General features: G+C 45.5%; 1 protein-coding gene across 1 annotated transcript in view; it reads right to left on the bottom strand.

Moving 5' to 3' along the window:
* Positions 1-13,618, bottom strand: part of LOC110526645 (protein unc-13 homolog C) — a 250,965-nt gene that overhangs the window by 86,878 nt on the left and 150,469 nt on the right. The window contains 1 exon segment of the mRNA XM_090238947.1: positions 709-835. Within this exon segment, the coding sequence (XP_090095073.1) occupies positions 709-835 (127 nt within the window).

Raw genomic sequence — 13,618 nt, 5'->3', positions numbered from 1 at the left:
ACACAGACACACACACAGACACACACACACACACACACACACACACACAGACACACACACAGACACACACACACACACACACACACACACACACACACACACACACACACACACACACACACACACACACACACACACACACACACACACACACACACACACACACACACACACACACACACAGTTCAGAATGTCACCTTTAATTTGAGGGTATTTTCATACACATCTGTTTAACTGTTTAGAAATGAAAACACTTTATGTATCTGGTCCCCCCATTTGAAGGTGTCATAAGTATTTGACAGTTTCACTTGTAGTGTATTACATTTAGTCAAAAGTGTGTCGGACCCCAGTAATGTGTCGGACCCCAGTAAGACTAGTTGTCGCCATTGGCATCGGCTAATGGGGATCCTAATAAAATGCATTTGGTTCCAGCTACAAAAGGGTTCTGGAGGAAAAAAGGGTTCTCCAATGGAGATAGCCCGAAGAACCATTTTAAAAACTTTTTTTAAAGAATGTACCATGATTACGGATAATTATGAAGGAATTGTGAATCATGATGAGTGAAAAAGTTGGATGGATAAATATCATACCTCCCGAAAAATGCTTGCCTCCCCTGTTATTGGTAATGGTGAGAGGTAGCATGTTTTGGGGGCATAATCTTTGTGCGTGTGTGTGTGTGTGTGTGTGCGCGTGCAGTACACTACTTACAGAGAATACTCAGGGGGTGTGTCTTTGAAGGCAGCCAGTTCGCGGACGTACTCGTTGTGGAACCACTTGACTTTAAAGTGAAGGTTCATGTACTCTGTGCTCTTGCATAGACGGTGCTTATCGTGCTCTGTCAGGGGAAATGAAAAAGGCAGAATGTTAACATGCATGTCTGGACTGAGGTAAGACGTGGTGAACTTGCCACAGGAGTAAAAGGCTCAATCAATCAATCAAGCTAATAGGGGAGATCTGATATCCAGACCCACGGAAGAAGACAGCGATGGAATCGGAATTCTGAAGTTAAGCACCACAGGAGAATGGACAGCGACTGTTGGGTGCAGGCAGTCACTCTACTCTAGTGCTACATCCTGATTCTCCACCCTTCTCTCAAAGTGTGCACTTCTACACTCCCTGCCATGGATGGTGGAGACTCCCTCCAGCAATCCTTTGAAATCCATGACAGGGAGAATGCAAGTGCACATTTTTGTAGAAGAGAGGAGAATCGGAACAAGGACTAGGTGAATCCTGAAATATACCCAGATAGCCAGGAAGTGAGAAGCCTGGAAGGGTTTACATTCTCTGGTTTACATTCTGCAACAAGTCCTGCTAGACCTATAACATGGCTGACCTAGTCTCACGTTGTCATACCGCTAAAGTCACGCGTGAGCCTGGTTCGCGACAAGGCTATGGCTGACCTGATATTGACAGAGACAGGTAATCTAAGACTAGACCAGGAATCCTGTAAACACAGACACTGGTAGATGACCTTGGTGGACACACACACACACACACACACACACACACACACACAGAGTCTAATGAGAGCTGACTTGGTACATAATGAAAGTTAAGTCTGATGACATGGTAGGCTCTATCACAGTAGAGTAGGACATATCAACTACCACAGAACTTGGGGGTTATATATATTTGAGTATATCTTTTCATGTAACAACACTGAAGAAATGACACTTTGCTACAATGTAAAGTAGTGAGTGTACAGCTTATATCACAGTGTAAATTTGCTGTCCCCTCAAAATAACTCAACACACAGGGACTCAGTCTTCATGTCTAAACCGCTGGCAACAAAAGTGAGTACAGCCCTAAGTGAAAATGTCCAACTTGGGCCCAATTAGCCATTTTCCCTCCCCGGTGCATGACTCGTTAGTGTTACAAGGTCTCAGGTGTGAATGGGGAGCAGGTGTGTTAAATTTGGTGTCATCAACATGGCACCTCATGGCAAAAAACTCTCTGAGGATCTGAAAAAAAGAATTGTTGCTCTACATGAAGATGGCCTGGGCTATAAGAAGATTGCCAAGACCCTGAAACTGAGCTGCAGCACGGTGGCCAAGACCATACAGCGGTTTAACTGGACAGGTTCCACTCAGAACAGGCCTCGCCATGGTCGCCCAAAGAAGTTGAGTGCACGTGCTCAGCGTCATATCCAGAGGTTGTCTTTGGGAAATAGACGTATGAGTGCTGCCAGCATTGCTGCAGAGGTTGAAGGGGTGGGGGGTCAGCCTGTCAATGCTCAGACCATACACCGTACACTGCATCAAATTGGTCTGCATGGCTGTCGTCCCAGAAGGAAGCCTCTTCTAAAGATGATGCACAAGAAAGCCCGCAAACTGTTTGCTGAAGACAAGCAGACTAAGGACATGGATTACTGGAACCATGTCCTGTGGTCTGATGAGACCAAGATTAACTTATTTGGTTCAGATGGTGTCAAGCGTGTGTGGCGGAAACCAGGTGAGGAGTACAAAGACAAGTGTGTCTTGCCTACAGTCAAGCATGGTGGTGGGAGTGTCATGGTCTGGGGCTGCAAGCATGCCTTGCTAAAGAAGCTGATGGTAAAGGTGATGGACTGGCCAAGCATGTCTCCAGACCTAAACCCTATTGAGCATCTGTGGGGCATCCTCAAATGGAAGATGGAGGAGTGCAAAGTCATTAACATCCACCAGCTCCGTGATGTCGTAATGGAGGGGTGGAAGAGGACTCCAGTGGCAACCTGTGAAGCTCTGGTGAACTCCATGCCCAAGAGGGTTAAGGCAGTGCTGGAAAATGATAGTGGCCACACAAAATATTGACACTTTGGGCCCAATTAGGACATTTTCACTTAGGGGTGTACTCACTTTTGTTGCCAGCAGTTTAGACAAGAAGACTGTGTGTTGAGTTATTTTGAGGGGACAGCAAATTTACACTGTTATACAAGCTGTACAATCACTACTTTATATTGTAGCAAAGTGTCATTTCTTTAGTGTTGTCACAGGAAAAGATATACTCAAATATTTACAAAAATGTGAGGGGTGTACTCACTTTTGTGATATACTGTATGTATGTCTTAATTCCGTTTTTTTTACTTTTAAATTTGTGTGTATTGTTGTGAATTGTTAGATACTGCTGCACTGCTAGGAATACAAACATTTCACTACACCTGCAATAACATCTGCTAAATATGTGTATGTGACCAATACAATATGATTTGAGTAGGGAAGGACGCAGGGGATAGAGAGAATGGTAAGAGAAACAGAGAGAAAGGAGGGGGGAGTAGGGGGAGGCAGGGGGTAGGAGAGACAGAGAGAGAGAGGAAGGACAGAGAGGTGGGGAGAGAGAGAGAGAGAGAGAGAGAGGTGGGGGGTGCAGGGGAAAGAGAGAGAGAGGTGGGGGTGCAGGGGAAAGAAAGAGAGAGAGAGAGAGAGGTGGGGGTGCAGGGGAAAGAGAGAGAGAGAGAGAGAGAGAGAGAGAGAGAGGAAGGACAGAGAGGTGGGGGGTGCAGGGGAAAGAGAGAGAGAGAGAGAGAGAGGAAGGACAGAGAGGTGGGGAGTGCAGGGGAAAGAGAGAGAGAGAGAGAGAGAGAGGGGAAGGACAGAGAGGTGGGGGGTGCAGGGGAAAGAGAGAGAGAGAGAGAGAGAGAGGAAGGACAGAGAGGTGGGGGGTGCAGGGGAAAGAGAGAGAGAGAGAGAGAGAGAGAGAGGAAGGACAGAGAGGTGGGGGTGCAGGGGAAAGAGAGAGAGAGAGAGAGAGAGAGAGAGAGAGAGAGAGAGAGAGAGGGGAAGGACAGAGAGGTGGGGGGTGCAGGGGAAAGAGAGAGAGAGAGAGAGAGAGAGGGAGAGAGAGAGAGAGAGACAGGAAGGACAGAGAGGTGGGGGTGCAGGGGAAAGAGAGAGAGAGAGAGGAAGAGAGAGAGAGAGGAAGGACAGAGAGGTGGGGGGTGCAGGGGAAAGAGAGAGAGAGAGAGAGAGAGAGAGAGGGAGAGAGAGAGGGAGAGGAAGGACAGAGAGGTGGGGGGTGCAGGAGAGAGAGAGAGAGAGAGAGAGAGAGAGGGAGAGAGAGAGAGAGAGAGAGATGGAGAGAGAGAGGGAGAGAGAGAGGGAGAGGAAGGACAGAGAGGAGGGGGGTGCAGGAGAGAGAGAGAGAGAGAGAGGGAGAGAGAGAGAGAGCGAGAGGAAGGACAGAGAGGTGGGGGGTGCAGGGGAAAGAGAGAGAGAGAGAGGATTTGGCTAAAAATACTTGAATCAGTCATAGAGCCAATTGCCCTTTATGGTTGTGAGGTCTGGGGTCCGCTCACCAACCAAGACTTCACAAAATGGGACAAACACCAAATTGAGACTCTGCACGCAGAATTCTGCAAAAATATCCTCTGTGTACAACGTTGAACACCAAATAATGCATGCAGAGCAGAATTAGGCCGATACCCACTAATTATCAAAATCCAGAAAAGAGCCGTTAAATTCTATAACCACCTAAAAGGAAGTGATTCCCAAACCTTCCATAACAAAGCCATCACCTACAGAGAAATGAACCTGGAGAAGAGTCCCCTAAGCAAGCTGGTCCTGGGGCTCTGTTCGCAAACACAAACACACCCTACAGAGCCCCAGGACAGCAGCACAATTAGACCCAACCAAATCATGAGAAAACAAAAAGATAATTACTTGACACATTGGAAAGAATTAACAAAAAAACAGAGCAAACTAGAATGCTATTTGGCCCTACACAGAGAGTACACAGCGGCAGAATACCTGATCACTCTGACTGACCTAAACTTAAGGAAAGCTTTGACTATGTACAGACTCAGTGAGCATAGCCTTGCTATTGAGAAAGGCCGCCGTAGGCAGACATGGCTCTCAAGAGAAGACAGTGTTAACACGTTTCCCATGCCAATAAAGCCCTTGAATTGAATTGAATTGAATTGAGAGAGAGAGAGAGAGACAGAGAGGAAGGAAAGAGGGGTGGGGGGTGCAGGGGAAAGAGAGAGAGAGAGAGAGAGAGAGAGAGAGAGAGAGAGAGAGAGAGAGAGAGAAAGAGAGAGAGAGGGAGAGAGAGAGCAAGGACAGAGAGAGAGAGACAGAGAGAGAGGAAGGACATAGAGAGAGACAGAGAGAGAGAGAGAGAGAGAGAGAGAGAGAGAGAGAGAGAGAGAGAAAGGAAGGACAGAGAGGTGGGGGGTACAGGGGAAAGAGAGAGAGAGAGAGAGAGAGAGAGACAGACAGACAGACAGACAGACAGACACAGAGACAGTCAGAGAGACAGAGACAGAGAGCGAGAGAGAGACAGACATACCAGGTAGAGAGACAGGCAGATATACTTAGAGGGAGAGGCAGACAGACAGTTAGACAGGCAGATATACTTAGAGGGAGAGGCAGACAGACAGTTAGACAGGCAGATATACTTAGAGGAAGGACAGAGAGGTGGGGGGTGCAGGGGATAGGAGAGAGAGAGACAGAGAGAGACAGAGAGAGAGAGAGACAGAGAGAGAGAGAGACAGAGAGAGAGAGAGAGAGAGAGAGAGAGAGAGAGAGAGGAAGGAGAGAGAAGTGGAGGGGAGGTAGGGGATAGGAGAGACAGAGAGAGCGAGAAAGATACAGAGAGCTGGGGGATGCAGTGGATAGGATTGAGAGAGAGAGAAAGAGAGAGACAGAGAGAGAGAAAGAGAGGAAGGAGAGAGAAGTGGAGGGGAGGTAGGGGAAAGGAGAGACAGAGAGAGCGAGAAAGATACAGAGAGCTGGGGGATACAGTGGATAGGATTGAGAGAGAGAGAAAGAGAGAGACAGAGAGAGAGAGTAGAAAGTGGAATAGAGGGGGAGGAAGGGGACAGAAAGAAGAGAGAGAGAGAGAGAGAGGGGAAGGAGGGGTGAAACAGACAAAGGAAGGTTAAGAGAGTGAAAAAGAGAGGTGTTTTTTAAATTTGTTTTATTCCACCTTTATTTAACCAGGTAGGCTAGTTGAGAACAAGTTCTCATTTACAACTGCGACCTGGCCAAAATAAAGCATAGCAGTGTGAACAGACAACACAGAGTTACACATGGAGTAAACAATAAACAAGTCAATAACACAGTAGGAAAAAAAAGGGTATAGAGGGGTATAAATGGGTGGGTGTAGAGGGGTATAAACGTGTGGGTGTAGAGGGATATAAACAGGTGGGTGTAGAGGGGTATAAACGGGTGGGTGTAGAGGGGTATAAACGGGTGGGTGTAGAGGGGTATAAACGGGTGGGTGTAGAGGAGTATAAACGGGTGGGTGTAGAGGGGTATAAACAGGTGGGTGTAGAGGGGTATAAACGGGTGGGTGTAGAGGGGTATAAACGGGTGGGTGTAGAGGGGTATAAACAGGTGGGTATAGAGGGGTATAAACGGGTGGGTGTAAAGGGGTATAAACGTGTGGGTGTAGAGGGGTATAAACAGGTGGGTGTAGAGGGGTATAAACAGGTGGGTATAGAGGGGTTTAAACAGGTGGGTGTAGAGGGGTATAAACGGGTGGGTGTAGAGGGGTATAAACAGGTGGGTATAGAGGGGTATAAACGGGTGGGTGTAAAGGGGTATAAACGTGTGGGTGCAGAGGGGTATAAACAGGTGGGTGTAGAGGGGTATAAACAGGTGGGTATAGAGGGGTATAAACAGGTGGGTGTAGAGGGGTATAAACGGGTGGGTGTAGAGGGGTATAAACAGGTGGGTATGGAGGGGTATAAACAGGTGGGTGTAGAGGGGTATAAACAGATGGGTATAGAGGGGTATAAACGGGTGGGTGTAGAGGGGTATAAACAGACATATTCACCAGATAGAAAAACAGCAAAAGTGAGAAATATAATTCCAGTGAAGATACAAAGACTGTCTCTACTAAACACAAAGGCGCTTCACAACACTCACACACACTTCAAAGGCACGTTCAAATGTGTGTGTGTGAGATAGTGTGTGGGCGTGTTTTAAAGCCATACATTGAGCAACACTCCTGCTGCAACACATTAAAACACCTCAGATAAGCACCTGTGTGCCTCCATAAGAAATAACTAAATGTCTTGAAAAAGGTATTAAACATGGCAAAATCGTCTTTTGTAGTTGTCTCACAGCAAAGTCCTTGTCATTATATTTGCATATTTATGATAGATTCCCATAAGAAATATTATTGTAGGAGATTAGTTTTAACAAGGCAAATAAAGCAATCAAAGGAAAGTGCTTCCTGAATGTTTGGGTAGCTGAAAAGTTTTAGCACAATGCTAAACGCTGTGTGTCAGAGTGAGTGAGAGTGAGAGTGAAAGTGAGAGTGAGAGAGAGAGAGAGTTGTAGGTCTCTCAAAGTGTGAAGTCAGAATAGCTCCAGTCACAGAGGTTTATCTGCTGTGATGCTGCCACTTCAATAACTCAACACATTTCTCTAACACTTCGTTTGAACTAACATACACTGAGTGTACAAAACATTAGGAACACCTTCCTAATATTGAGTTGCACCCCCTTTTGCCTTCAGAACAGCCTCAATTCATAGGGGCATGGACTCTACAAGGTGTCAAAAGGGTTCCACAGTGATGATGGCCCATGTTGTGTCAAGTTGCCTGGATGTCCTTTGGGTGGTGGACCCTTCTTTATACACACGGGAAACTGTTGAACGTGAAAAACCCAGCAGCGTTGCAGTTCTTGACACACTCGAACCGGTGTGCCTGGCACCTACTACCGTACCCATTCAAAGGTACTGAAATGCTTTGTCTTGCCCATTCACCCTCTGAATGGCACACATATACAATCCATGTCTCGATTGACTCCCAAACCCGCATGTGGGAGCGTAATTCGCCTGAAACTAATTAGCATAACGCAACGGACATAAATATCCCTAGAAAATATTCCTATTCATGAAAATCACAAATGAAATATATTGAGACACAGCTTAGCCTTTTGTTAATCACCCTGTCATCTCAGATTTTCAAAATATGCTTTACAGCCAACGCTAGACAAGCATTTGTGTAAGTTTATCGATAGCATAGCATTATGCCTTGCTAGCAGCAGGCAACCTTGTCACGGAAATCAGAAAAGCAATCATATTAAATCGTTTACCTTTGATGAACTTCGGATGTTTTCACTCACGAGACTCCCAGTTAGATAGCCAGAGTTCATTTTTTCCCAAAATATTATTTTTGTAGGTGAAACGTCTCCGTTTGTTCTTCACGTTTGGCTGAGAAATCGCCCGGAAATTGCGGTCACCACAACGCCGAAAAATATTCCAAATTAGCTCCATAATATCAACAGAAACATGGCAAACGTTATTTAGAATCCATCCTCAAGTTTTTTTTCTAATATCTATTCGATAATATATCCGTCGGGACAATTCGTTTTTCACTAGGACCGATTGGAGTAATGGCTACCTCTGTATTTTACACAAGAATCTCTCTCGGAGCCACCATGTGACCACTTATGCAATGTGGCCGCCTATGGCTATTCTTCAACAGAAATGCGTAAAACTACGTCACAATTCTGTAGACACGTTGGGGAATACGTAGAAAGCGTAAGCTCGTTGATGGTACATTCACAGCCATATAGGGAGTCATTGGAACGCAGCGCTTTCAAAAACTGGGGCACTTCCGGATTGGATTTTTCTCAGGCTTTCGCCTGCAACATCAATTCTGTTATACTCATAGACAATATCTTTACAGTTTTGGAAACGTTAGAGTGTTTTCTATCCAAAGCTGTCAATTATATGCATATTCTAGCATCTTTTCCTGACAAAATATCCCGTTTAAAACGGGAACGTTTTTTTTCCACAAATTAAAATACTGCCCCCTTGCACCAAGAGGTTATTAAATCCTTCTTTAACCTGTCTCCTACTGATTGAAGTGGATTTAACAAGTGACATCAATAAGGGATCATAGCTTTCACCTGGTCAGTCTATGTCATGGAAAGAGCAGGTGTCCTTAATGTTTTGTTCACTCAGTGTATACTTTGTGTGTACCTGTGTGTGTGTATCAAATCAAATCAAATCTAATTTTATTTGTCACATACACATGGTTAGCAGATGTTAATGCGAGTGTAGCGAAATGCTTGTGCTTCTAGTTCCGACAATGCAGTAATAACAAGTAATCTAACTAACAATTCCAAAACTACTGTCTTGTACACAGTGTAAGGGGATAAAGAATATGTACATAAGGATATATGAATGAGTGATGGTACAGAGCAGCATAGGCAAGATACAGTAGATGGTATCGAGTACAGTATGTACAAATGAGATGATGTGTATATGTGTGTGTGTGCGCAATGTGTATCCATATAAGTGTGTGTATGTGTGTGTTCATGTGTGTGTGTTCCCTGCAGATGGTAGAAAGTGTAAGCTGGGGTCCAGAGGGAAAAACAGACTGAGTCCCTTATTCCCTAATGAGGATGTCTTCATGTTAGACCATCAGACTACTGGGACAGACAGGCTCATCCCTCCCTCCCTCCCTCGTGATGTCCTTGCTGACAGAATTTGTTTTGTGGTGGGAATGTTCCCACCCACACACTACTGACATCTTCAGCAGGCAGGCAGGGACATTTTAAGCTAGCTGTACTGAAGGCTTCACCCTTAAAGTAAAGTTCACATTAATAATGAATAATAAATCACTAACCGTTAAACCCTGACCCTAGAGCTCTAACCCCTGACCTCTCACCCTTCCTGATTTGATTTCCAGGGAAATTTACATCTTCTCCCTAGAAAACCACAACATCAACCCTACTAGAGAGAAAGAGAGGGGGAGAGAGGGAGAGAGAGAGAGAGAGAGAGAGAGAGAGAGAGAGAGAGGGGTAGAGGGAGAGAGAGAGAGAGAGGGGGAGAGAGAGGAGGTAGAGAGGGGGAGAGAGGGGAGGTAGAGAGGGGGAGAAAGAGAGAGGGAAAGAGAGGGCGAGAAGGGGGGAGAGAGAGAGAGGAGGTAGAGAGGGGGAGATAGAGAATGAAAGAGAGAGGGAAAGAGAGGGAGAGAATGGGAGAGAGAGAGAGAGAGAGGAGGTAGAGAGGGGGAGATAGAGAATGAAAGAGAGAGGGAAAGAGAGGGAGAGAAGGGGAGAGAGAGAGAGGAGGTAGAGAGGGGGAGATAGAGAATGAAAGAGAGAGGGAAAGAGAGGGAGACAAGGGGAGAGAGAGAGAGGAGGTAGAGAATGAAAGAGAGAGGGGAGGTAGAGAGGGGGAGATAGAGAATGAAAGAGAGAGGGAAGGAGAGGGAGAGAAGGGGAGAGAGAGAGGAGGTAGAGAGGGGGAGATAGAGAATGAAAGAGAGAGGGAAAGACGGAGAAAATGGGAGAGAGAGAGAGAGAGGAGGTAGAGAGGGGGAGATAGAGAATGAAAGAGAGAGGGAAAGAGAGGGAGAGAAGGGGAGAGAGAGAGAGGAGGTAGAGAGGGGGAGATAGAGAATGAAAGAGAGAGGGAAAGAGAGGGAGAGAAGGGGAGAGAGAGAGAGGAGGTAGAGAATGAAAGAGAGAGGGAAAGAGAGGGAGAGGAGAAAAGGGAATGTGCTATGGGTGAACTCAGTGACCTGCTCTCTGGAGAGAGTAACCAGCGTGAGTAACAAATCAAATCAGATTTTATTGTTCACATACACATGGGTAGCAGATGTAAATACGAGTGTAGCGAAATGCTTGTGCTTCTAGTTCCGACAGTAATATCTAACAAGTAATCTAACTATTTCACAACAACTACCTTATGCACTGAAGTGTAAAGTAATTAATAAGAATATGTACATAAAAATATATGAATGAGTGATGGCCGAACGGCATAGGCAAGATGCAGTAGATGGTATAGAGTACAGTATTCACATATGAGATGAGTAATGTAGGGTATGAAACATTATATAAAGTGGCATTGTGACTAGTGATACAGTTTAAACATTCAATTATTACTTATTAAAGTGGCTAGAGATTTGAGTCTGTATGCTGGCAGCAGCCACTCAATGATAGTGATGGCTGTTTAACAGTCTGATGGCCTTGAGATAGAAGCTGTTTTTCAGTCTCTCGGTCCCAACTTTGATGCACCTGTACTGACCTCACCTTCTGGATGATAGCAATCATCCCACTGTGTATGTGTATGTGTGTGTGTTTATGTTTTTGTTTCTATGTGTGTGTGTGTGTCTGCCTGCCCTACCCTGCCTTTCCTCCCAGCCTTTTCACCCCTGGTTTCCCTACAACCCCTACAGCCCTCTCACTCATCCTTCCCCCTCCCTCCCTCCTCCCCTTGCAGTGTGTTGGTAGGCCCAGGGAGAACCCATCAACCCTGCTGACACAGAAGAGGAAACATGTATTTTTCCTGACCTGTTTGGTTAAATGAACCAAACAGGTCAGGATAAATACACCAGTCTCCTCTTCTGTGTCAGCAGGGTTGATGGGTTCTCCCTGGGCCTACCAACACACTGCAAAGGGGGAGGAGGGATGGGGGAGAGGGCTGTAGGGGTTGACCTGTGTCGACTTCCCGGGGCAACCACAAATGAATGTATAATACTCCTCTAATCAGCCAGGTCACTCCAGATCCAAGGCGATATTCAAAGTTCATCCAGGTTCCCAGGACTTCAGGGGATGCCTTCAAAACCGGCCACTAGGGGCAACGGGTAGCACTATTACCATCAAGTAGAATTGTGGCTTTGTGGATGAGGATGGAGGATGGGCATAAGCAGCGAGCCCCGGCTCCGAGGGTCGCGCATTCAATCTAGGGCTGGGTGTTGTACCGTATTTTACTATATACCGGTATGATGCACGGACCGGTTTGAGTTTTTACTTTACCTTCTATAACTGTATTTGAATGTTTAGTTTGTTAAATGTGATACGCCGTGCGTGACATCTTTTTCTACAGTTTACTCCTCTACTTGAGTCGTCTCTCTCCCCTCTCTCTCCATTCTGTTTTCCACACAGACCTAGCCCCGCCACCTGTCACTCAAGGAGCGCATTTCTTTTTGCTCGGCCACCAGACACTTGCAATTAGTCTCCATGGTCCATGCAGCACATGCAACAACGACCACGTGGTGCTTCCACTCTGATTGTTAATATAAATCTACAAGAGTTCTATAATTACACTATTAGTGTTTCTTACATCTGCAAACAGCTAGGTTTTCTTTTCTTAACAAGTTGTGGCTAAGTCTTGTTAGCCGCTAATGCTAATCACTAGTTAGCTGTCTAAAGTAGCAAGCTATACATCCTGATACCAGTGAAGTTTGTGCAACCGTACCTTCTAAATCTGAGAGGAATAGGCGAAGCATGAATATGTTAGCTACATGAAGTAGCTTATTATCTTCTAACTATGGAATTAGAATAATCATTATTTTCCCAGTTTTATGATCTAATCGCAATTGCAACATTTGGTTTAAAGGCCTAGTAACTTCGGTCAACTCTGAGTTCAACTCGGAATAACCATGAAAATGTCTCACCTCTCACCTCTGTCTCACCTCTTGGCAACAAATCCTTCAGAACTAACCTGATCAGGGGCAGGCTAACTCAGGGCTAACTCCATTTATCTGAATGAAGCGTCTGACCCGCGGGTTGAGGACCAATGAAATCAGATTCCCTCCCTCTTGTTTTTTATTGTGTGTTAAAAAATAGTGAAGCCAGAATACCTGTCACATTACACATTTAGGCTAATGACATAATGCATTTGAAACTTCACACACAGTAAAACTTGTGCATGACTTAATAACATTATTTTAGTGGGTTCTCATGCATTGATAAGTACACCAAAGCACACCAAAGCACTCCAAAGCACACCAAAGACGGCATTAACGATAACAAGTAATAAAATAAAGATGGCACTTCTAAAAGCCTATTTCACACCTTAGCCTGCTGAATTTGCAGGATAACTTTCCTTTCATTTTGATTTTGGCAAAAATGAAAATGTGGCACTGACTCTCCCATGGATTGATGTTCCAGCATTGTCTCAATGAAGAGTTTGGCGTTCGACTAGCCATGTGCAACATGCACACGCAGTAACAAACCTGCTAGAGTTAGCGTCAGGTGGACAAGCAATATCCACCATCGTAATACGGATGAAACCTGAGCTGGACTGTGAAGTTAACTGAAGCTAGAAAACCCTGAGTAGTTATAGCTTGCATCGCAGTATACCCCTCTGGACAAATGTTGAATGCTGAAGTCAAACCGTGTCAAACCTTCACGTCTTGTCGCAAACAGGTGCACGCACACTCTCACAAACGCTTGCACGCACACAAGCAAACATACACACATTCTCACACACTCACACACAGCTCTCTAAAATTAGCTGCATCCCTTTCTGCTTTTACCCTAGCACTGTAGGGCCCTGAGCGGGAAGCAGGGTATGCATCAAAGACTTAATTAAAGCAGAACACTCTCAGTCTCTCGCTCTCCCTGTCTCTCTGTCTCAGTCTCGCAATGTCTCTCTCTCTCAGTCTCAGTCTCTCAATGTCTCTCTCTCTCTCTCTCTCTGTCTCTCTCTCTCTCTCTCTCGCTTTGTCTCTCTCTCGCTCTCAGTCTCAGTCTCTCAATGTCTCTCTCTCTTTCTCTCTCTCTCTGTCTCTCTCTCTCTCTCTCTCTCTCTCTCAGTCTCAGCCTCTCTCTCTCAGCCTCAGTCTCTCAATGTCCCTCTCTCTGTCTCTCTCTCTCTCTCTCTCTCTCAAATTGTCAAATCTCATCTCTTTGTGTCTCTCTCTGTCTCCGTCTTTCTCTCTCTCCCTCTCA

Source organism: Oncorhynchus mykiss, chromosome 6 (assembly GCF_057628025.1).
Source record: "Oncorhynchus mykiss isolate SJ-2025 chromosome 6, ASM5762802v1, whole genome shotgun sequence".
NCBI classification, from domain to species: Eukaryota; Metazoa; Chordata; class Actinopteri; order Salmoniformes; family Salmonidae; genus Oncorhynchus; species Oncorhynchus mykiss.
Note: the sequence above shows the minus strand (reverse complement) of the source record. Positions and strands in the feature narration are given on the sequence as shown.